General features: G+C 44.0%; 3 protein-coding genes across 4 annotated transcripts in view; 2 read left to right on the top strand and 1 right to left on the bottom strand.

The window, feature by feature from the left end:
- The window catches only part of LOC139223838 (FERM, ARHGEF and pleckstrin domain-containing protein 1-like), a 53,685-nt gene extending 43,569 nt beyond the window's left edge, over positions 1-10,116 (top strand). The window contains exons 14-28 of one of the 2 annotated variants that reach the window (XM_070855841.1): positions 327-535; positions 930-1,019; positions 3,218-3,351; positions 4,094-4,175; positions 4,330-4,391; positions 4,521-4,696; positions 4,783-4,913; positions 5,040-5,108; positions 5,221-5,310; positions 5,460-5,542; positions 6,033-6,145; positions 7,450-7,610; positions 8,241-8,348; positions 8,440-8,591; positions 9,035-10,116. In XM_070855841.1, the coding sequence (XP_070711942.1) occupies positions 327-535; positions 930-1,019; positions 3,218-3,351; positions 4,094-4,175; positions 4,330-4,391; positions 4,521-4,696; positions 4,783-4,913; positions 5,040-5,108; positions 5,221-5,310; positions 5,460-5,542; positions 6,033-6,145; positions 7,450-7,610; positions 8,241-8,348; positions 8,440-8,591; positions 9,035-9,110 (1,736 nt within the window). In that variant the 3' untranslated portion in view covers positions 9,111-10,116. The remainder of the gene's footprint in view (positions 1-326; positions 536-929; positions 1,020-3,217; positions 3,352-4,093; positions 4,176-4,329; positions 4,392-4,520; positions 4,697-4,782; positions 4,914-5,039; positions 5,109-5,220; positions 5,311-5,459; positions 5,543-6,032; positions 6,146-7,449; positions 7,611-8,240; positions 8,349-8,439; positions 8,592-9,034) is intronic. The other variant, XM_070855840.1, reaches the window with a different exon arrangement.
- Positions 10,117-10,945: 829 nt separating this feature from the next.
- On the bottom strand, positions 10,946-11,681 carry LOC139223836 (gamma-glutamylaminecyclotransferase B-like). The gene has a single exon (XM_070855837.1). The coding sequence runs from the start codon at positions 11,659-11,661 to the stop codon at positions 11,191-11,193; it is 471 nt and encodes a 156-aa protein (XP_070711938.1). The 5' UTR covers positions 11,662-11,681; the 3' UTR covers positions 10,946-11,190.
- A 3,196-nt stretch (positions 11,682-14,877) lies between these two features.
- arl13b (ADP-ribosylation factor-like 13b) lies at positions 14,878-23,834 on the top strand. Its single transcript, XM_070855593.1, has 10 exons — positions 14,878-15,402; positions 17,587-17,657; positions 17,998-18,247; positions 18,616-18,721; positions 18,962-19,164; positions 19,292-19,406; positions 19,497-19,647; positions 20,232-20,345; positions 21,589-21,657; positions 22,343-23,834. Exons 1-10 carry the CDS (start codon positions 15,344-15,346, stop codon positions 22,417-22,419), a joined length of 1,215 nt encoding a protein of 404 aa, XP_070711694.1. The 5' UTR covers positions 14,878-15,343; the 3' UTR covers positions 22,420-23,834.
- Positions 23,835-24,436: the final 602 nt, after the last annotated feature.

Raw genomic sequence — 24,436 nt, 5'->3', positions numbered from 1 at the left:
TCATCGCCATGTGGTTTGGTCGCATGTTAGAGGAATTATTTGGGGAATCTTGTTCGTATTTTGAGCTTGTTGATCTCTTTTCCTCCACTGAGAAGAAGGAAAGAATGAAAATGTCACCATAAGAATTAAATGATAAGAAAGATGGCAGTGAATTTCATTCAAGTAGCTGAATGGCTTTTTATATGGTGCATATGGAACCTATGTTAACTTTGTCCCTTATCCTCCCCTACCATCTTCTCCCTTATCTCGCTCTTTGTTCTGTTTCTGTCCCCACCTCCCTCCCCTTTCCATTTTCCTCCCCTCCTCCTCTCCCTCTCCTCCCCCAGAAAGTCCCGGTTCAGAGGGCTCTCCGGTGGGAAGTCCCCTCGTGGTCGTCAACGGCAACGGCTCGGTAAATGGACGGGGGATGGGCAGCACCGGTGCACTGGGTCTAGGTCAGAGTCCTGAGGGACGGCAGCTGTCGCCTCTCACCAGCCCGCTGCTCACTGACGCCGGATGCATCCGCAATGATGATGAAGAGGAGGCGAGGAGGAAGGTGGGCGTACAGATGGGGAGAGGGCGGGTGGATGACAAGAATATAAACTGTGGATGGAGATGCTACGAGTAACTTTTAGCTCATTTGACTACATGCTTGTCCACCCACAATGAGCCAATAGCAGATCTGGCTGATTGAGTGATCACTAACACTGATGGTAGCATGTGTCTCTTACCAAGTTAAAGATCAGAATTTTCATTTCTGAGCGAGTTGACAGTCAGATCTTCAGCTCTGTCCTTCCACTGTGTGCTGTGTGGCTCTTTACATGCTGGAAGATCACTGCTGTCTTCCCAGAGCTGCTTTCTATAGTAAAAAAAAAAACCAGAGGGATTTCTCAGTGGATCAGTGAATGCATGGACAGATGGATCGATCTCCTCTTTCTGTTTGTGTCCAGAAGTTTCCCACAGACAAGGCCTACTTCATAGCCAAGGAGCTGTTGACCACGGAGCGGACATACCTCAAAGACCTGCAGGTCATCACAGAGGTAAGGAGGACGTTTCCTCACTGTCTTTATATCACGTGGCAGCAGAAGCTACCGGGATGGGAAGGGATCCTGCTGAACCTTCCAGCTGTGCAGTTGTTGGTCTTCTTGTTATTTTGGATCAATAAAGAGAGAAAAGAAAAAAAAAAGAAGCTACTGGGATGAAATCGCTTCTTCAGCGGGGTTTGAGCGCACACCTGTCCACGTGGTCCAGCCTGCAAGGCCGCTCTCAACCGTCTGACAGACAGGAGAGAGAGGGATCCTTGAAAAGCCATCTGTGTTAGGAGCAGGAGGTAGTCAGGCCAAGTGTGAACACATTCCCCAAAGCACACAGGCCTGCACACGGCGGCACCGAGCCGAGGCCGGTCTCTTTTTAAAAGCCGTGGTGCCGGAATAGTGAGTCAAAGCCGGTTATTTCACAGTCTGTGTTTTGCGACGGCGAGCTAAAGTTGGTGTTTTAAAGGCTCGTGTGTGGGGACGGTGAGTCAGGGTGGGTTTGTGCAGAGCAAGTTCGGGAATCAGGATGTGAGTTTGTTTTTTTTTACACACTAGATGTTGAGAAAGTGAGCCCAGTTTGAAAGCCAAAAAGTTCAGGAGAAGGTACGCTGTCAAGGGACACTAATATCACACCGACTTACTGCAGCTCCTCCATTCTTTTTTATTTCATATGAATTTAGTTTGGCTGAAGAATGAGGTTCAACATCTGAGGCTTTATGAGCAGGACAGATTACAAATGAAAATCCAGGTTCCAACAGAGCATATTTAAGCCATTTGTGTTTTTTTTAAACGACATTCACTGTTTTGTTTTTCACGAGAAAGCAAAGGACGTGTTCTAATTCATCCTTTTAAACTCAAACTTGTATCTTGTTTGTTCTTTAAGACGCCACAGACTAGCAGCTTCCGACTCTTTAGTTAACAAGTAAAAACCACTAAAATCAACAGGGAGGAAGAACACAGTCTTTGTGTTAAATTCTGGGATGAGAGAGCGACTTAATGTGGGTCAGACTTTGCCGTTTCTATGTGATTTAAAGAGAGGAGAATGGAATGATTCTAGACCACCGACGGGGACAATGCAGGTCCGAGCACCTGCCTGCTGAAGACCCCATCACGTTAATATTACGACGCTGCCTTCTGACCTCGCTGTGAAGGAGGAAAATATCACATTTCCCCTCGCTTGTGTCTTTTTCTCCCTCTCAGCTGTTTTTCTTCCCAACAGTAGTTTCCACCCTCTTTGATGTGGCAGGAAGGCGTGCGCTGGCGCTTTTTTTAAAAACCTCTTAAATATTTTCTTTGGCTGGCATTGCTCACGCCAGAGAATCCTGCACCCTCCCTTCCCCTCCCTCCCCCCCCTTTTTTTCCCCGCTGTCACCCCTCCTCCCCCCTCAGCAGGTCCCTCTGTGAAACAGCTGGACGGCCTCCTGTCTGCACTAGCTGTCATAACCGTGTGTGATTTACTCTGAAAGGAGAATATAACACCTCTGTGTCAGGGGTTGTAGTGCACTCGCTCTGTGCTGGGGGGGGCATGGTGTGTGTGTGTGTAGCTGGATGGTTATCCTCAGTGCAAACAAATGTCATTGAGCTTTCAAGTCCCATCACTCACTTTGACCTGCCAACCTCCCATTCAGGTGTCTGCTGGGATCATGCCAGTGCTGTGTGTGTGTGTGTGTGTGTGTGTGTGTGTGTGTGTGTGTGTGTGTGTGTGTGTGTGTGTGTTTGCACGCACATGTCAGTCGTGTGTGTGTGTCGCTCATCAGTGTGAGAAATTTACATCCCAAATATTAAAGAACGTATGCACAGCTAATGATCATTTTCATTCTAATTTATTCTGACAGTTGTTTTCTCAGACAGTTAATTACTCATTTGGTTCAGAAAAGAATGAAAAAACACCAGAATATTGTCTTCAAGTTGCTTTTTTCGGTCTGACTGAACAGTCCAAAACCTCAAAATATACAATTTGTTACGACAAAAGATGTTTTGGCTTTTTTGCTAGAAAGAAATGAATCGATTATAAAAACAGTTCAATGTGCTGATTTATTGTTTTGGCTTTAACCTTAAACTCATTCATCGCTTTGCTGTAGAGCCACTTGCATGTTACTTAATTTTCAATGTTAAATGTGTGAACGTGCTGCTGTCAGTGGCCTTAATTAGATAATCAAACGTCTTCTTATTCCTCCACATTACCACGTGTTTGTCCGCTGCAGTCCTTCGTGAGCGCTGTTGGGAAAGAAGAGGCCTTCCCCGACTCCGTCAAAAGCCTGATCTCCACCAGCTACGATCCCATCTACAAGTTTCACCAGGGATTCCTCAAAGAGGTGGAGCAGCGGCTGGCACAGTGGTCAGTAGCAGGCTGTCTGCCTGAAAAGAGCATGTGCAAACTAAATCCAAAGACACCTACATAAAACCCAAATGACACTTTATCCTTCATTAAAAAGACTGAACTTCTTAATGCTATTATTTAGCTGGCACAGTATCGTTCAAATGGCTGATAAACACTGCATGTTATTAGAATATCTAGAAAAAAAGTAAAATGCTCATTTACATCAGCTGAGATGAAGAAATTAAATAGGATTACTGGTTGGAAATAAACAAAATCTCCCAGATTTCTTTCAAATGAGAAGCGCTTTAAGACCAGATTAGCGTTTGGCAATTTGCTTTTGTGCTTCAGCGAGACAAAAACAAGGGAACCCTCCTTTTGTTTCTGCCCGTTTTCATCACGTTCAAGTCTCACAGCCCCATCGACAGGAGACGTTGTAATTAAAGCCTAAACCTAAACTGCTCCTTCAGCCAGAATAAATAATGACATGAAAAGGTGAAGGTGACTTTGCATGAGAACTAATGTGCACGTGCAAACTCCTGTTTCCTCCTGTGGGAATCGTGTCTGTGTTATTTCTGTAATGACAGACAGGAGGACACACACACACACACACACACACACCATGCTTGGAGAGGGCCCAAGGGCTTGCTGGTAAAATGAATGGGATTGTGGGAATCGAATGAAGATTTTCCGGTCATTGGTTCTGGCCTGCCACCTACTGCTGAATCAGTGTAACTGCATGTGAGTTCCTTGTCTGTTTTAGGGAGGGTCGCTCCAACGCCCACATTAAAGGAGACTATCAACGGATCGGTGACATTCTCCTGAAGAACATTCAGGGTCTGAGGGTAACTAGATCTCCTTCTTCTTCTTTTTATTTTGGACTAAAAACCACTCATTTTTCTGTAGAAGATTTGGATGACAGGTGTAGAGATCATAGATGCCCACTTGGGAAGGTTGTGGTTTATTTTCATCATTTCTTTGCTTCTTTTGCATCTGCAGCAGTTGACGGTTCATCTTCAGAGACACTCAGAGTGCCTGGTGGAGCTGGAGCGGGCCTGTAGGTAGGTGAATGGAGGCACGGGACAGTTAAAGGACAAGAATAGTGTCTTTTAAACGTCCGCTACAGGCCGTTAAGCACGGTCGGCTCCACTTTTAGCTCTTCCTTCTTCCCCCCCCATGTCGCTCCCCAGGTCCAGTCGGAAGGTGGAGGCTCTGGGTCGAGACTTTGAGCAGCAGAGGGTTTGCTACCTGCCCTTCAACATCTTCCTCCTCAGGCCTCTGCACCGCCTGCTGCACTACAAACTCATCCTGGAGAGGCTGTGCAAGCACTACCCCCCCACCCACGATGACTTCAGGGACTGCAGAGGTACGGGGATTTCCCTGTTTCCGGTCATCGCCGCCTTTCTCTCCTCGTGCCTGTTTTCCACAACCTTCTTTTCATCCTCCTCCCAGCGGCCCTGGCGGACATCTCTGAGATGGTGCTGCAGCTCCAGGGCACCATGATGAAGATGGAGAACTTCCAGAAGCTTCTTGAGCTGAAGAAAGATCTGACCGGCATCGAAAACCTCGCCATCCCTGGAAGGGTTAGACTCTTTATTATTTATCGACTCGTAGAGAGGACACTGTGAAGAACAGTCATTTCAATCAGTATCTTTTCTTCTCTCTGTCGCTTCCACATGTTTTATGGTGTGTTTGTGTTTAACTTCCAGGAGTTTATCAGGCTCGGCTGCCTCAGCAAGCTGTCAGGGAAGGGCCTTCAGCAGAGGATGTTCCTCCTGGTGCGGCGCTTCAGCTACTTTTCAAAGTGATGCTCATATCGGCGACAGCAAGAAAACAAAAATCTAACCTTGCGTCTTTTCTTCCCTCCCTTCTTCTCTTTGCTCTCTCCAGTTCAGCGACTCGTTGGTGTACACCAGTCGAGGAATGACCCCGTCCAACCAGTTTAAAGTTCACGGCCAGCTGCCCCTGTATGGCATGACGGTGTGTGGACATAAACCCTCTACAACACTTTAAGCAATTTGAGTAACTGGAATGGTGTAGGAATAAAACCCACAGTTGTCCTACTTTACAAAAACATTTTAGGGTGGAATCGTGTTTTAGTATTTAATGTTTGATCTGTGTGTTGGTAGATCAGAGAAAGTGAGGAGGAGTGGGGGGTCCCTCATTCGTTCACCTTGTTTGGACAGCGGCAGTCTGTGGTGGTGGCAGCCAGGTACCTTAAACACATTCACAGCTTCTTTATTATTATTTCCATCTTCGTTATATCTTACTAAAAGAAGAAATCAAATCAGTCCTCGTGATGGAACCCCATCGATCTGTTCTGAGTGGAAGCTTCTGGTTTCTGGGAGGAACAGTTTTAAGGGTTCACACAGGTTGACCTCATCAGTCACGGGCTTCTTTCGTCTGGAAGCTTTTGTTTGCCCTCTAATTAAATCTGTGTGTGACCTATTTTCCATTCAGTAACTCACTCGCTCATTAAAAAGTTTCATCTGTGGCTGTAAAATGGAGGTCGCGCTGTGTAACACCCACTTTTTCCTCTGATCAGACATCAGACACATGGGAGTTTCTTTCTCTCTCTCTTTAACTTGATGTTTCTTCTTTCTCCTGCGTCTCTCACACTGTGTCGTCACCTGATCTCGGTCAGCAATTTCACAAACCTCTGACTCATTCCCTCCCTTTCTCCTCGCCCTGCGTGCGCCCAGCTGTGCGTCGGAGATGGAGCGCTGGGTGGAGGACATCAGGATGGCCATCGACCTGGCGGAGCAGAGCAGCGGCCCGAACGCCGACCTGCTGTCCGGCAGCCTGTCAGACAACAGTAAGTCTGCCCTCCGCTGTGTGGACGCTAAATGTGTGTGTGAGTGACAGCGGCTCTCGAGGGACGTGTGTGTGTGAAGACGCTGACATTTATTAGTTGAAATAAATGCATGAGTCCCAGGAGGGAGCAGCTTTCCGTTCTCTAGTCCTGATGTGTGCAGAACTAGAGCCGCGACAGGCCTGTGCTTCCCCTCTGTGTTTTATTGACTCCGAGGATTTGAAGCAAAGTCGAACCAAGACGACAGCTGCTCCAACCTGCTGACTGCTCCCAGATCGCTTCATCGTCGGAGTATCGCAGGCCTGTCTGGGGACCAGGCATAAAAAAAAAAGCCCCACAGCAGAGTTAATCCTGGAAGTGTTCCCACGTGGGATTAGTCACCCGCGACGGCCCGGCTGAACTTAGTGTGACACGGAGACTTCAGCTGGGACCTGTTAGCCTCTCTGGAGGAGATTATTCTCTTCATCAGTAAGGTCTTTCTTTAAAGGAAAGCGATCACCTCTATAGTCTAGAGCTCATGAACAATCTCACTGAACTGTTCCAGGTGGCCTTTCATCATATTTTTAACGTCACCTGATATAAGTAGGTCCAGGCCCCAGCTGTCTCCCCTTCCTTCTCCCTTCTTCTTTCCTCCCATTCTTTTCCTTAACCGCCTGTCACGACCTTCAATGAGGCCCCCACCTGCTGACCTTTGGTGCGACGTGTCCCATTGTCCCTCACAGAAATCACCTGCTCTGTACATTTAGAGCTCCGACACTTAAAGAGGATTGGCTTACAAGTAACAACAAAAGGGGATTTTTTTTTTTTTTTTCCTCCTTTCTTTTGTGCAGACGGTGCTGAAAGTGCTCTGATCAGCACCTCGCTCAGCATCAAACACCGGCAGCAACGTCAAAGATGAAATACATCATAATAAATAACACTGTTGGGTTATTAAAGGGTGTGACGAGAAATAAAAAGCTTTTTAATACATTCATCTTTTCTTCATCAAGTCATCTTTTACTAGCTCCTTTTATTTTGCTACTACTTCTACAGTGTTTCCTCTTTTTTAGTGCTTTTAATCATGTTCAAATGAGCTGAGGAATAAAAGAAACTGATGATAGAATAAATGAGGTTTTAATTTGTTTTATCATCTAAGAGGAAAAGTATCAACCTTTTAATTCCACTTGACACGTCACTTTAATTGTGCAGCTGCAGGTGTTTGATGAAGTGAGTGGACACATCAGTGTATCAGAGGTGGATGTTGAACCCAGAGAGAGCTCTGACAGGCGCCTCTAACCATCACGTCCCGTTTACTTCTTGTTCCCCAGAGCTGTTGGAGGACGGCAGCGCCGAGCTGGAGTCGGAGGAGGAGCTCTGCGGCTCGCGCTCATCTTTGGAGCGTCAGGGTCACCGCGGTAACACCACCGTGCACGTCTGCTGGCATCGCAACACCAGTGTGTCCATGGTGGACTTCAGTGTTGCTGTGGAGGTACCAGAGTGTGTCTGTGTCCTTTGTCTCACTCTTCTCATGTCTGTGCTTATGTCCTTCTCTCTCTCCTCCACCTCCATCTTTCCCTATCCCTCCCTTTGTCTTTCCTGTCTCCATCCTCCATTTGCCTCGTTGCCTTGTTTCCACCTCTGTCCGTCCACACTGACATTACTAGGGAGACTAGCAGACTTCAGGGGAGGAGGGGGGGCCCTGTCTGTCTCTGTTTGCAGTCACAGAACACACATCCTGTCCTTTAGTGGCACCTGCTGGAGCAGAGAGGCACTGCAGGAGAGAAAAGCTGCTGCTCCATGCAGGGAAACTCTTTTCTAAATGTACTAAAGTGAAGGTGAACTACGTTTTACTGGACACACTGGATCCAAGATTACTGGATATCAGTTCATCCTTAATCTTTGAACAAATAAAGCTTTCTTAAATTATACATGCTGGAATCTATAATTACTTTTAGTATGAGATTTTTTTATTCTAATATTTCTTTCATTCCAACACATGCTGCGTGGATGTCAGAATTTATGTCCTGGTCTTGCATGAGTGAGATTTTTTTCTCTCGCATCTTTTTCCCCAGTTTCCAACACTACTACATCTGTGTGTGTTTTTTGTGTGTGTTTCCAGAACCAGCTGTCAGGTAACCTGCTGAGAAAGTTCAAGAACAGTAACGGCTGGCAGAAACTCTGGGTGGTCTTCACCAACTTCAGCCTCTTCTTCTACAAGTCACACCAGGTGAGAGGGCGTTGAGCGGTTTGTTTGATTATTTGTTGCCGCTGACTGACGGTGCATCACTGAGGACTTCCTGTCCTTCCTCCGCTCGCAGGACGACTACCCTCTAGCCAGCCTTCCTCTGCTGGGCTACTCCGTCACCGTCCCGTCCGAGTCTGAGAACATCCACAAGGACTACGTCTTCAAGCTCCACTTTAAATCCCACGTGTACTACTTCAGATCAGAGAGCGAGTACACCTTCGAGAGGTACGGTGCTGCGGGCGATCGGTCATGAAATTAAGATGTATTCGTTCATTATCATGCACTTGTTTTCATCTTTCTTAGAATCAAACCTGTGGGTATATCTGCAGGTATATAACGCTCCACTTTGACACCAACAAACGCCAACAGAGGTGTGCAGGACAGCGAATAAAACATTAGATTCAGCTAACTTGTCTGATTTACTCTGATGGCTAAAAAAGGATGGAGCATTACTCTGGTATTTCATAGTAAATGTTGTCAGGGATTTATTAGTGTGGTTGTCATCCGTCACGTGTTCTGAATCTTTCTTTTGGGAGTATTGTCTTCGCTTGTTGAGCCTTTGTTTCTTGCAACACCGTCAGCAGCACAGATCCTTCTGAAAAGAAAGCTCATTAATAATGGCCGACTAATGATATAATCAATAATAAGTTAGTTTTTATTCTCTCTAGATGGATGGAGGTGATCCGCAGCGCCACCTGCTCCGCCAGTCGCTCCCTGCCGAGCACCAGGAAGGACCTTTACTGATGAATCTGCCTCCCTCAGCCCTCCCCCCTCTCTCCCCCGCCTGGGTGAGGATCTGAACTGCACAAACACCTGAAAAAAACTCTTGCCAGAGACACTGACTCATGTCACACACCGCAGGCGCTCCAGAAATCACCCACCCCCATTAATACCTCTGGTCTGACACGTGCGTCACCCAGAGGTCCTCCTGCTTCACCTCCTGCACCATCCCTCTTTGCTCACCCCTCTGTGCACCACTAGTGTCTCGTCAGACGCCAGCCGCCTGTGATGGCGGCCGTCCACGATGTAATTCACAATGCAATTTCACTTTTTTTCTACACCAAACTAGCAGCACAAAACCTCGCTGGCAACGTGTTTTTTTTTTCCTTCCAGCGGTTTATTTTTGACGTTTGTGCAATTGAGTGTTGTTCACATGCACGCGTATAGATTTAATATTCTCCCTAACAACACATCCTGTTTACAGTCAGGTTTAGGATAAAGCTGAAGGAAACATTCAGGACACTGATCATGTTTGTATTTGAGAATAAAACACATATATGAATCACCTGCGTAAGACCTAAACTAGGGTTTTTAACTCGATGAATGAAAGTGTGCATGTGAACATGTGGTTTTCTGTTTGACTATATATAATTAGATGAATTAAATGTGATGCCAGTTTGGTCACAATTTAAAAAGAAAAACATCCATCTTTTCCTTTTTGTAAGACAACCTTTTGTACAGTACTTTGATACACTGTGAAATGTTCTTTGTTTTAGTGTTTTGTTTTTTTTTTCCTTTTAAGTACTGCTTTGTTTAAAATGACTTCCAAACTTCCAACGCCAACAGAGATTTCACTGGTTCTCCTGCCAAATAGCCTCTCTCCTGTATCCCTCCAGTTTTCTGGATTTTACTCTTCTAAATAAAGACAAGAAAAGACTGTGTTCATATGAAATAAATGAGGAAACTCTGTCGCTGTGTTTTTATTCATCACGCGGACAGGACCCCACATGGGGTTAGCACATTAAAGGGAGGTCATGGTGATGATTCAGTTGTGACTGTAAGGACAAGGACAACACATTTATGCAGTTCTAAGTGGTTTTTTTTTCTGTACTACAGTATAAACAGGTTAGTACACCGCTGAGAATGCAGTTCCACAGGTTTGTCTTAAACATCTAACAGGCAACCCGACCAAACCTTTCATGTATTTCACAGCGTTGACGCTTTGCTTTGGCTGCTTCGGTCACAGAAAGGCTGCTGTTGAGGATCGCCGGCCTGTTCGGGGCTGTTTCTCCATGTGGCTCCGACAAAAAAAACAAAAATCATTGTAACAAGGATTAATGCTAAACTAATGCTAGAAGTCACGTCAGAGATGCTGCGGGTGACTGTGTGGTGAACCGGGAGACGTTTTAAGGTGTGGCGGCAAATTATGCTATTAATTTCAACCACATAATTATTTTCCATTCCTGGGAACTGAGTGTTACACATTTGTGCAACTGCTTTTACTGCTGGAAAACATACAGCAGAAGGAAAAGTTACAAACGAACATCATAGTAATAACCATATATTTCCTTATTATGAACATCTTTATAACTTGTTTAAACGTTCCATAGGTGATATACATCAGCAGACGTGTGCTTTTGTGCTTCCTTTCAAGAAAAGAAACAACAAAAACGTGGTCGCGTTGACTAAAATGCATTGAGAGGATCCAGTAGAAACTATCAGACTTGGACCAGAACATGATTTTTATATCTTCCAGTTGTGATCATGAAGTAGTAAAACAGCTTCTTATGTTAGGAGAAAGAAATGAAGGCAAACATCAACATCCTGCTGTCTTTCTTTCTCTTATTTTATTCACCTAATGTCTTGATGTGTTATATATTCTCTTCAAATGTAAGCACATCACATGGAGTGCCTCGAAAAACTAGACTAAAAACAACCAATATCTGACCCTTGACGAGTCAAACTTGGACATCGGAGTGTGTTTTGTGTGATTTTTTCCTGAGATGTCACTGATAGATCTCCTCCGTCTGCTCCACTAACACTGTATGGAGGCTGATTTGTGCAGAAGTGGGTGGATGTGCTCGTCTTATTCCGGCGAGCTGCATCAGTCTCTGCCCTCTCTGGTCACGTACTCCAGCCCGTGACCTCCGTATGCGTCGTAGCTCTCGTAGCTGCGCAGCGAGGGCCAGTCGGGCTGGTACGTCGTCGTGCTGTACACGAACGCCTCCGTGATGCTCCCCGCCGACGGCCTCTCCTCTCCCTCAGTCTGCGCCACCCACTCCTCCACCTCCAGTTTGACCAGAGTCCGCTGGTACATGGCGGGGACCCCTTCAAAGTCGTCCAGGAATCTCAGCATGCGGTCGTCCACTTTGTAGATCTCTCCCTGGATCCGGTGACCCTGGCCGGGGATGTTGAGGAGGAAGGGGATGTTGTAGTTGCCGGCGATGACCAGCGGGTATTTCTGGGTGGTGCGGGCCGAGGCGAGGAACTCCGTCTTACCGTTGGCGCTGTCAAACATGCGGTAGTAGTTGGGCTGCCCCTTCTTCAGGGTGCCGTAGACAAAGACACGAGCCATGTGGGTGCAGGAGGGGCGACACACACACACCTGTAAAACAAAGCCAGGCAGAAGAGTTGGAGGTCGTGAATCATTCAAATACAGCTGGCTGTGCAACCTGCCGCCACGGCTCATATCTCTCATCTTCTTTTGGATGTATCACCCTGATTTTCAGCCAAAATCAGTAAAAAAAAAAAAAAAAAGACTAGACTTTGGCAGCACATCTGCAAAACTAAAACGCATTTAGGCCGACTGATGCAGACACATTTCAACCCTGGGTACCAACCTACAAAGTGAAAGAAAACACCAAGATGTGAATAAGACCCCTCCGATCGTGGAGGCCTGAGGGCTTCTGCAACATCCACAGTCTTGCATCATTCACTTCTCTGATGGGATTTGTGTTTTGCTGAATGCAGTGCGACAATTTGCTCCTTTTTCCTGTGTCTGTCTTTGACGTTTCACAGAAAAAAACATCAAACGAACAGCAGATGAATCCATAATGATCGTAATAATAATCTGTAGCTCTGGCTGAGTGACGTTTGATACAGCGAATAAGGAAGTCATGGATGCAAACAACCTTTAAAAAGACAACTTGTCAACTGGACCACATTATCTGCTCACCGCTGGGATAAACAATACACTAAAGAACCCAAAGACGTGAAGAACAGCAGCAGAAAATATCATTTTTCTTGTCTGTAAGTGGTGACACCTCTTAAGTCAATGTGTGAACAACAAAAGCGTCCCTGCTGGCTCTGCTCTGGAGTGTTTAAGATGCAGCAGTGCCTCTGCGACCTTAACTGATCGAAGCTCTTTGGACTTTGTTTTTGCAGAGTACATCAGCTCAGTAATTAATTCACTGTCACACAGAATCTGGGACTGCTGGGAGAGGTCATTCAGCGACACTTCTCCCAGTGCTGGAAGTGCTCGGATCTTAAATAAAAGTGCCATTACTAGTGTAGAAACACTGCTTCAGGTTAAAGTCCTGCACTGCCTTGTTATTTGAAGCACAAAGGTCAGGCCCACTTCAGAGTTCATCATATTATCAGACCAGTTATTAACACTTTAATGTTGCAGGTTGTTTAGATGGACTTTTTCCATCAAATATATATACATACACTATAGCTGAACCTGTCATAATACATCATTCATTAGTTGATTGCAAAGTAAGTCAAATAATGTAGACAGAGTAAAAAGCAGTATTTCTCTATGAGCTGTAGAGGTGTGGAAGGATACAACATACTCGTGCACAGCGCAGTACTTCAGTAAATGTCCTTCCGCGGTAAACAGTTCCTAAGCTAACAACACAGGAGGGCGACAAACAGACACCCATGGGTGACCTGCTTTACAGCGCACAATGAGCGCATGTTATCTTCCACTAAAGATTTAAAACAACACTTAATGGGCGCAGTCTTACCCGGAGTGTGATGAACGTGTCTCTGAAGTGTCTCTTTAATAATGTTTGGGCGAAGCGCTTCTTCCGTTAAATTCACGGGACTCGCACATGCGCAGTAGGAACTCAGATAAGCTGCTGGGAAACGGGGGATGACGAGGAAGCAGGGCGGTACTTCACTACAATTTTGACATACTTTATTCGATTATTGTCATTTTATACTCTCCACTGCCTCCACTCCACTATTTTATGTAGGCAAACACTGAAACTCCGCTCCACCAGTCATTCGGCAGTATTTAGAACAGTTACAATTTGCAGTTACAGCTACAAACCATAAACCAATCATTTAAAGCAACCTCATGGTGACTATTATCATGACCATTATCTCTATGACATGCATTCAATAATCCAATTTATAAATTTTTTATTATGCACATCACTGATCAGTCTTAAAAGATTACTCAAATGATGATAGTGGAGGTTATTATAGGCTAATTGTTATTGTCATATTATAATTGTTTATTTCATTCATGTGTTTATGCTGTGTACCCATTACCCAATACTTTTGAAATATATTGTATTTTCACATTTGTTTGAATTTAGAGCTGCATTTATGTCTTAAAGTGTTATTTTTATTAAATGTATTGCGATATAATTTCATTATCTGCTATTATACAAACTATATAATTGTTTCCTATATTGTTATTATTATTAAAACCACTCATTTAAAAGCAGATGGGAATTAAAATGCACGTATACACATATAAACTGAGAGTTGTATGTGTTTAACAGGCCAAGAAAAAAAAAATATTAATAATTCAAAGAAGTATGAAAGTAATCACCATTGTATGGAGGGCTGTAAACTAAAGGGAAGAAAACAAACCAGTATTCAATAATTAATCATCCGTAATGAAAGGGAGATTTGCACCGCTGGCTCCATTAAAACCCACGTAACATAACAGAAATATTACAAAGCTGTGCAACAATAACACTGTCATAGGAAAACTATAAAAAGAATTACACTAAAGGATGTAAACTTCATCTAAGAGCTCAGCGCCTCTTTAACACTTGGGCAAATTGGAGCCAAAAGGACATCTGCCTCATTACTGTCCATACAGTCAATTTCACTTACGATGCCAAATCCCAGAAAACAAATAAAGATTATTACTGCAGTATTGTAAGCTCAGCAGTCGTCTCAACAGGAGATAATGTCTCCACTGACAGACTCTGTTAAAGACATACATTCTTCTCCCTGCCTCTGATTTTACACTCAACCTGTGAGTTCTTGTTGAGATGACCTAGGGCAATAAAACCTCAGTAATTAAAGTGCATCCATCTTTGCCTTAACAGACACTTGACATTCAGTCTAATGGAAAAACAGCCTGCAGACTCCGTGTGGGGGAGCTACAAATGTCTAATATACCTTTACTGACCCTCGTGAAGCAAAAGGAAATGATTTATGACATCTTGACACAGATTTGCATTTACGACTAGGTGATTGTTTTGTCTTTATACAATTTTTCTCAAGAAATTAGATGTTGTGCCAATATAGATTAGAATATCAGAATTACTTTAATATGAGAACCAGATATAATCATGAGAATAATATAATATAATATAATATAATATAATATAATATAATATAATATAATATAATATAATATAATATAATATAATATGTTATGGTGTAGTTTGAGTAATTGTCCACAGGGGGCGCTCTTCCACAAGGCTCTACCAGCATCACTCTGGAACCAAATGAAACGACGCTGATTTGTTGGGTACGTACGCTGGGTACGTAAGGATGACGTAAGCACGTCCGCAGCCTAGCAGCAGAAAAGACGGCGTAAACAAAGCAGACAGCCACAAATCAGCTAAGTAGCTAATGTTTCGTGAGTATAATACCTACTGTAGCTGCACTCGGCTCTATATGACAGCTCTTTTCGGTTTATGTGTGCGCACATCTTTCATCTTTATGGTAACAGACTCTCCCATATGCTGAGACTGAAACTAAAAGGGATAAAAAAAAAAAAAGAAACCGTTATCGCTAGCTACTTTAGCTTTAGCTAACCTTAGATAACGGGATTTTGTATCTCAGGAGATGGATGTGATCTAAAATACAGCTCACTGATAACACATGACAACAGCCGCTTGGATGCACCAGCGCTGGATACGCCGACTCCTTTGAAGGCTCCTAATGCTATCATGAGTTAGCTAATAGGTGAAAAGTCGAGCTGTTTAAACTGGGTCGGATAGTGGTGTGACGCTTCTGGCTGGATGACCACTTGACTGCAGTCATCTGGACTCCGGACTGCGATGTTTAGCCTGATGGCGAATTGCTGCAACTGGCTGAAACGCTGGCGAGAGCCTGCAAGGTGAGTTATTATGCCAAGATGATGAAGTTTATATCAGTTTGCATTAGTTGTTTTGATATAAGTCCTAGTTTTTTGTCACTATTATAAGACTGATGGGGGTTTTCAGTCTCCCATCTTCCTCTGGGTCAAAACAGTTCATTATTATCCACTTTTTTTACACAACTTACAACCACTAACTGATCATCCAGTGGATTGTAGCCTAAGCACATTACTAAAGCACCATGCTGGACTCTTGTAAAGGCCACTGATGCAGTCTGCAAATATCTTGTCTTCTACTGCTGAAGATCCCTGTGTTTTGTCACAAGTATTAATTGTAATAGTAAGAGATTTGGTGTGCTGGATGGAAGATAATGGAGGCCTGTTGCAGATGATCATATAGCTGAAATGAGGATTTGCTGCTTTTCTGTGTTTTTAATTGTAAATCAGATCATTTTAAGAAACATCCATGGGTTTTAAGAAGTTATGATGGACTTTTTTCTCTAGTATAAGTCTTGTGTTAAGTACTTTTAATTCCGTTGCTGTTGAAAAGTGCTGCACAAATGAGATAGTCTTGCCTATTATCCCGTAATGCCTATAAGTAGGATTGAAAGCATGTCATAATAACGTTTTTGTGGCATCAGTTATTCGATTAAGAAAATACTAGGTGGGTAAACAATAATGAAAATGATTATGTGAGTCTATCCTGGATTAGAAATGAAACAGCTTTCCTGTTCTGTTCCTGTCCTGAGCATACCTTAAGCCTGCAATCATCATTCTCAGTGTTTTTTAGCCCAGTGTCCCTTTGCAACTGGATAGAGAGCGTTTAAAACGGTGTGAAGCAGCAAAATGTAATTGGGAGTGCTTAACCCACGTGGTACCTGTGAGGCATCTGATCCTTTGGACTTAGTCAGAAATCCTCATCTAATCCTACAGCCAGGTCTGTTCAGTGGGTCTCGTCCTCTTGGCCTGATGCGGTGAGGGGGTTGCAGCAGCGAGGACATAGGGGGTTATGGGTTAGCAGACTGGCGGCAGTCGGAGTCTCACCCTTTGGGGAGTTGCACCAAGAGGCCGCCCCGATGAAGGCCAGTTGGCTCCAGAGGACGGTTAGATGGATAGTGCGGTTGATGTCTTTTCGGCGCAAGTGTCAAAGTTAAGTATGCATCCACGAGACAAAGACAGGCTGTGTTTGTGTCTAAGATTTTAGGTTCATGTAGGTCTCTTCTCAGGTCCTTGCCCTGTTCTCTCTTCAGTGCATGTTTGCCCTGTGGATTCATTTTTTTGTGTTTTGGCCCTTTGTTCTTTAAGATTAATGCAAGGAGCTGAAGAAGAAGAAGAAGAAAAAGTTCTGTTATGATTACAGCACAAGCAACTACTGAAGTGCTTATTTAAGGTGCTAAATCTCTATCATTGAAGAGTCCAGATTACTGTGAGCGCAATCATGGGTTAAACTTTTGAATGTTTAGTTTATTTTTCACAGGTTAGTTGGTGCTAAATGTGGTTAACATGTCCTTATTCCCCTGCGTATACAGAAATATAGCATGTTATGATGCAAATATTAGTTAGTTGCATGTAAAAACTCCCACTAAGAGGGTAACTTTGCATCAGTAGGGTATCTGGACTGTTTAGGAGGCTGTTGTCATGTTCCCAGTTTACTGGCCAAGTGTGTGCATGCATGAATACTCACAGGGATGACTGAGCGCATTGTCTGTTTGCCTGTGCTGCTCTTAGGGGAACTCCATTCATATTGACTAATACTAACACCACTACGGATTTTTGCAAGACTCCGTATAAATGCACTAAAATATGTATACAGTGAAATGTTTCTGGGAGAAAATAACACAGAAAAGCTCATTTGCCAATGCCTGAATCAACAGTAAAGAAACCATCAGTGCTAACACCTTTCCTTTGCCTTGAGCAAAAACACTGTAACCTTGTTTGAGTTGTGCCAGCGGACAACGTGAGTGCTGCTGACTCACCCGTCCACTGTGCAGACCTCTGATTGCGTTGCTCATTCAGATTATTAATTGGCTTATCTGTGCCCTCAAATGCGTCATCAGAGCTAATGCCAGCTAATGTAGCTTCTTCAGCTGGGATACAGGGCACCATAGGTGGTTATTCTTCTGCCCTACTTCTGACCTTGGCTTTGTGGACATGACTGATAGCGACGCCGGTGTTCACATGTCTGCATTTTGTCTTACCCAATAGGAAAGTGACTCTGGTTATGGTGGGACTGGATAATGCAGGGAAGACGGCCACAGTACGAGGAATCCAAGGAGGTTGGGGCTGTTTTGTTTTAAACGTTAATAATGTATATTCTGTGTTGTGTGATTTCCTTGTTTTAAAAAAGCCTTTGTAAATAATAGAAAAGTTGAATTTGTAAACTATGTTCCCCTTCATGTTTACTCAGAGTAAACTGCCTTACACTTACTCTGCTGTTTTGTATTTATTATGTATATTTTACATCAAAGTGCTTGACAGTTGTGCCTCAGTGCTTTTATATTTTATCAATGCTAATACATATTTAAAATTTGAAGCAAACCAAGTTGCACTATGGAAGTTTTATTGAGCTTACAGTATGTGTTCTCTCTGCTCACATGATTTCTGTCTGATTTTCAGACAATCCCCAGGACGTGGCTCCCACAGTGGGCTTTTCCAAGGTTGACCTGAAGCAGGGCAAGTTCGAGGTGACCATCTTTGACCTGGGTGGCGGGAAGAGAATCCGGGGCATCTGGAAAAACTACTACTCAGAGTCGCACGGCGTGGTGTTTGTGGTGGACTCCAGCGATGTCCAGAGGATCCAGGAGACGCGGGAGACCATGGCCGAGGTCCTCCAGCACCCGCGCATCGCAGGGAAACCTGTGCTAGTGTGAGTGATGAGGATAGATGAGGGGATAATGGAGAAATTGCCTGGCCTAAAAGCCTGAGCCTTTGGTCCATTTGTTGATGAATGCGTGCAGGTTGATTCCCGGAGGCATCTGCTTATTCTTTAATCAGGACACAAAGCACAGGCTGATACACACTGAGTTTTAAATATACTTTTCCAGGTATGCAGAGTACTCTAATCAAAATCCACAATCAGGGCAGAGTCACATCTCCATAAGATTTCCATATGATTTCCAGCCAATGTAACTATATGCCAAAGATTGACTTTGACTGTCTACTTTTAGTCTAGTCACAGCAGAGAGACTGTAAACTTTCAGTCAGTAACATCTCTTTGTTCCCTTCTGCTTTCAGGCTTGCCAACAAACAAGACCAGGAGGGAGCGCTGGCTGAAGCAGACATCATTGAGAACCTGTCGTTAGAGAAGCTTGTTAACGAGAACAAGTGTCTCTGTCAGATCGTAAGTGTTTGTGCACCTGTTGTGGAACGGCCGTTGAATGACATGAAGGGCATTTGTTTGGACGTATACCCATATATAGACAAAGAGCCAAGCATGTTTTAACTCTCCACCTTAAGCATAAAACAGCTAAAGATGACATGTAGTCTGGTGGCTGCTTTCATTTGAAATAACGTGCAGATTCACATGTGCATCAAAATCAAGTTTGTATCAGTCTTATCTCTCTGTGTGTTCCTGCCGTAGGAGCCTTGCTCTGCCGTTCTAGGCTATGGCAAAAAGGTAGACAAGTCCATCAAGAAGGGACTGAAGTGGCTCCTCAACAACATTGCCAAAGACTACGAGACCATCACTGAGCGCGTGCAGAAGGACACGGCCGAGCAGCGCGCTCAGGAGGAGCAGGACAAGAAGGAGAGGGCGGAACGAGTACGGCGGATACGAGAGGAGAGGTGAGGGAACGAGTGATGGAGGATGGTGCATAACAAATAGCCTCATCAACATCTGTGGAGTCATTTTATGGCACCAAGGAGGGGTGTAGCTCTATGTTGAAAGGTTAACATCTCGCTCTGTCTGCAGAGAGCGGCAGGAGCGAGAGGAGGCAGAACGCGAGGGCAGACAGATCCAGGAAGAGGATCCTGATGATGAAAACATGCCCAGCCCCTTCCAGCCAATCAGCAACGTGATCGCTGAGGTGCGTACAGACGTGACGGGTTGGTGTGACCTGAAATTCTAATATGTTCCAAAGAACTCAGGAATGACTTCTTCTCTCTGCTTCTTTCAGAGTGAAGACAAAGTAAAGGAGAGGAAGAGGCCGCAGGAGGCCCGGACCAACAGCTCGAAGACGAGCGTTGATCAAGAGGAGGACGAGGACGAGGACGAGCACGATGAAGAGCCAGACGACACGAGGCAAACGCCAGAAAATGCCAGTTCAGGTGAGTGAATAGTTCCAGTTTAATTTGTAACTAATACAGTTTTATGGCTGGGAATAGCTGGTCTGGTTGTTTGGATAAAACCCATGATTTCAGTCATCTGATTAATAGTTCCAACAGTTTTATAAAATGTGTTTGCTGGAGCTTTGAAGAGCCTTTGCTTGCAGCTCGTGGTTCAGTTTGGGAAAAATCATCAGTGCTTGTAGATAAATAGAAAGCAAGATAATTAAATTTGTTTGAAAGCAAATGATTAAACAAACGCCCGGAGACTGCAACAAATATTTGTTTGAGATATTTCAGAATTTGAAAGAGATATCCAGTCAAATGAAGGAACTGGGTGATGTGCATTCTCCTGTCTTCATTAAGCACTGAATATCTGATAGATAAAGATAATTACACTTGAAAAAGATAATTACATAATAAATGAAGGGATAAAAAGATGGCAGTGGGCAACAGTTGATATTTGTTCAAGTTGAATGATTAAATGAGAGGGACATTTGTCTGCTTTAATTATTCCAAAAGATTTTAGTGTCTTTCCAAGCGTGAATCCTGGGTCACAAGCCATGTTTGAATGTCTCTGTACACAGGCGAGCAAGACAAGAAGAAGACAAGGAAGCTGCACCTGAAGAGGAAGCACAGGGTGGACCCGCTGAGGACAGAGGAGGGGCCAGCAGAGAGCCCCACCCCTCCACCTCCTCCAGGTCAGTCTGAGCACCGTCACGAGCTGCAGTCAGGAAGCCTGGTGAAGTCCAGCAAAATACTTTTAGATAGATAGATAGAAATACTTTATTGATCCCCGGGGGGAAATTCAGGTGTTAGGATAGCATAGAAAGTTGAAGTGACCACCACCATGAATACAAACAACTAAGCAAAATAAAAATGAACAAAATGTTGTAAGTAAAGGTAATAAATAACTAAATAAAGGTCATAAATACAATGTAATATGTGCAAGTGTATGTAATATACACTATAAAAAGTACCAGATGTAATATGCAGAGTAACACCGCAGTGCAAGTTAAATAAAAACTGTAGTTCAAGTTTTTAAGTACAGGAGTAACATGTTCATGTTAAATAGCAGAGGGTGCTGAGAGCTCTCTGCCAGCCAGAGGTGAGTTATTAAACAGTGTTATGGCTGTTGGCAGGAAAGATTTTCTGCATCCGTTCTTGTGACAGCAGAGCTGAACCAGTCTGTTTGAGAAGCTGCTCCGCTGTCTGTCCAGTAGTGGGTGAAGTGGGTGGGCAGGATTGTCCAGGATGGACAACAGTTTGTTCATGGTCCTCCTTTCCACCCCCACTTCAAAAGTGCAAAGTGTTTTGAAGCCTCTATTGAATCTCTGCGGTTTGAAGTGTAGTTTCACTCCAATGTTCCTGTCCTTTTCTTTCAAAAATCAGCTTCATGTAACTCTTAAGTGATCGCTGCCAGTCGTGTCCGAGCCGTATTAAGATGCTGCTGCACAACAAGATATGGACACATTAGGCACTATGTGGTCAAAGTACAAGCAGAGACAGTGAGCTGTCAGATAGGGAGCTACAGGCGGCAGGCCGTAACAACAAGAACACCACCCGCACATCATCAACAGCTTGCACATTTGCCAGGTTAGAGCTTCCTCACCCTTATCGAAAACATCGATAGAGCGCTTTGTCAACTGGTGGTGAAATAATAGGACAGGGATTACAGGATGAAGGGGAGGAAGGACGGTGCTAAGTCCTGTGTTTTTGTTGTTGAACTGCTTGATCAGGCCTTCTGATAAAATGCAGCAGTTCGCCAGTGTCACTGTCAAGCCGTAGATCAAATGCACTGTAGTGCTGTCATTGTTGCTAATCCTTCTGAACAGATACATTCCACTTCTGGTGGTGTGACGAAGGAGCCTGAGCATCACTTCAAGCTTTTTAAAACATTCTTTTCCACATTTGTCCTGACTAGTGTTTCTTTATTTTCTTCAGTGGGATGGGCCACACCCAAAGTTTCTAGGCTGCCAAAACTAGAGCCACTCGGGGACTCAAGACATTCTGGTAAAAATGCCTGTGAAGTCCAGTTATTCTTCATCCTTCACCTTTTAACCACTTTTTAATTTCATGCATGACTTCCTTTTGTCATAAAGCCATATCAGCCATTCACTCTGTCCCTGCCCCGGCCCTTTGTGTGCTCTAACCTTCATGGCTCTGAATAAGTGTTTCCTTTCTGCAGTAATGTGTTGGATCCACATGTTGGTCCCACTTAACAGTTCTTTCTTTTGTAGCTGTATCATAATAAGTCCTTCCTGTAATAGCAGCATGTTTTTCTAAGTAGAGTGTGGTGGGTTTGCGTGTCTGTCTGGTAGTATATTTGTCAGTGTGCTGTTGCAGAGGAAACACTGAGCTCTGTCTGCCTTATGACGTGAGTTGACTGTTAATTAGTATCCCAGACCCACATCACTGTCTCTCTCTTCTCCTGCATCTCACCAGGCATTTTTTTTTTGAATGTGTGTGGATCCTTCACATCTTAATCAACTCAAAGGCTCGTCTCTGTGTTCATCCACATTTTTATCCCAGTCCCCGTATCCCACCCACGTCTGTGCAGCAGCTGGCTAATGTCTTTCTCTTTTTGCTTCTATTGTCACACACACAGCTCTAATTGACAGTGTTTTTATTTCAGGACTCAACGGTGTAGTTTACTAACGTAGTCGAACCTTTTTTTTTTCCCTTCCCCCCTCCGCAGAATTTTACAGGAAGCCTCTCCCGCCTCTTGCGAACAGGCCGCGGCCTAACGGCGACGCTCATGACGTCATTGTTTAACCCCGTTTACTGATCGAGCTCCTCCAATCATGGCTCTCCCCCTTTTTCCCCCCCCCCGCTTTTTATGTCTCAAGCGAGCGGTGTATAGACAGCCGCACACAGAGACGCACCAGACAGGCGACTCGTGGCACGGGAACCGGAGACGGACACAAAACAGAGGGGCAACATGGGAAGTGAAGTCCTGCTCACAAGCTTGTTGTACGGTTTCACAAACCGACACAATTCAGTGAACTTGCCCGAAATGATTTCATGTCGGGTTCTGTCGTCACTCGACAAAAGCACATTGGGTGCTCAACTCTTTCTGCAACGGTAGACTGAAAACTTTATTTTTTACTGTTAGTATCAGTGTTAGACAGTACGGACACTGTTTGTCCGACTGAAACGCTTTTGATTGACAAAGAATGTAAATATGTCTGTTATAACCTTTCTACATATCTATGTCTGTTACTGAATAATGGATTTGTATACACACGCCATTAAAAAAGGACCACATGCTATTCACTTATTTTGCACATTTGGCTCTGGCAGTGCAACAAAGCTGTTTGATGACGTGGATCAAAAAAGTAGAGATCTTAAATGGCTTTTCACAGCCGAGGGCTTCAGATTGGACCTTCTTACAGTCTCAGACATTCCCCTTTTTACAAGTGAAGTGAGGATGAGTCACAGGTCAAGGAGATCGTCCTTGTCATTTACTACACTACGCTCTACTGTAATAGGAAAAGTGTTACACTACATTTTCATTGTTAATTGGTCAACTTTAGTAATGAATATTTTGACAAGGAAGTTTTTATGGCCAAGAAGAGAAAACCACTTTCTGTCTCTTGCCAGCGGTATCATAAAGGACCTCTTTGTTATTTATTGTTAAAAATGTAAACACATGAATATATATTTGTCTGTATTCGTCTACAGGGCTACAGATTTTTTTTTACGCGTTCAGCTGTTTACACTGTGTATCTCTTTTTAAAGTGATATTTCTCTGGAGGCGGGATTCAGCCTCACACTCGCCGCCTCTCAGGTGGTCCCCGGAGTGGGAGCAGGCGCTGTTGTTGTCCCAGCTTTTCCCGACTCTATCTCCTGCACCCCTTTTTTTTCACTTTGAAAAATAGCTGAAATTGCATCTCAAAAAAACACTAATCTGGTAGAAGAAAAAACCAAGTTGGAAGACTCAACTGGCCCAGTTAAGTTTCTGTGTGTTGGAAGAGTTGGCAGTGGGACGATGAGGGAGGAGGAAGTATCACAACACCGACACCTGGAACAGCCAGTAGTGGGTCAGAACACATGAGAATATGTGTAGCAAAAGTAAACACGCGAAGTATCACTTTAAAAGTACAATATTTCAAATCTAAACTCACTCTCCGAGCTAGATGTTTGAAAACATATTTTTTCTACCCAGTTTGAATTTTATAACTGCACAATTAAAGATGTTTTAAATATATTCTTGACTCTGTCCGTGTTTGTTTGCAGTGTTTCTACGTTTTGAGCAGCTGCCGCTGGATTGGAAATGACGTGTTTGCTGCTCTGGAGTGTTTGTCTGTGTTTTTATTTTTAGGTCAACAAGAACATCAGTTGGTTCATCACCCAGCACCTGCTCAGCACACACCTGTGACTGTCTGTCACCGCTGATGTTTATGCAGTATCTCTGGTAACGGCTTCAACACAGGTGCTGTAATTTTGCAGTCAGGTTTTCTAATATGAGGACAGAGATTATAGTCGCAGCCTGACACTGTCGCTGCTGAGAATTAGAAAGGGCTGACGGAGTGAGACGAACAGAAGTACTGGGTTTAAACGCCTTCTTTTGATAGCACCGTGTAGATGTACTGATGTTAACTCGGTCCCTTTGATAATTCTTTCATTTAAAAGGTCAGATGTGTGTCCCTTCCACTGATCTACTCCCCCTTTTGTATAGTTCAGTTGGTCAAGGCCACACATTCGCTTAAATTTGCTAGAAATTGTTCCATTTTTATATCAGAATGTCTTGTTTTTTTTATATTTTTAATTAATATGTCTATGCTCAAGC

This window comes from Pempheris klunzingeri, chromosome 24 (assembly GCF_042242105.1).
Source record: "Pempheris klunzingeri isolate RE-2024b chromosome 24, fPemKlu1.hap1, whole genome shotgun sequence".
Taxonomy (NCBI): domain Eukaryota; kingdom Metazoa; phylum Chordata; class Actinopteri; order Acropomatiformes; family Pempheridae; genus Pempheris; species Pempheris klunzingeri.
The sequence above is the reverse complement of the archived record's forward strand: the minus strand, read 5'-3'. Positions and strand labels throughout refer to the sequence as shown.

Coding starts and splice junctions, on each gene's coding strand:
- LOC139223836 (XM_070855837.1), bottom strand. CDS start 11,661: ATGGCTCGTGTCTTTGTCTACGGCACCCTGAAGAAGGGGCAGCCCAAC.
- arl13b (XM_070855593.1), top strand. CDS start 15,344: ATGTTTAGCCTGATGGCGAATTGCTGCAACTGGCTGAAACGCTGGCGA. Junction 19,407..19,496: donor TCAGCAACGTGATCGCTGAG/GTGCGTACAGAC, acceptor TGCTTCTTTCAG/AGTGAAGACAAAGTAAAGGA. Junction 21,658..22,342: donor CGGGGACTCAAGACATTCTG/GTAAAAATGCCT, acceptor CCCCCTCCGCAG/AATTTTACAGGAAGCCTCTC.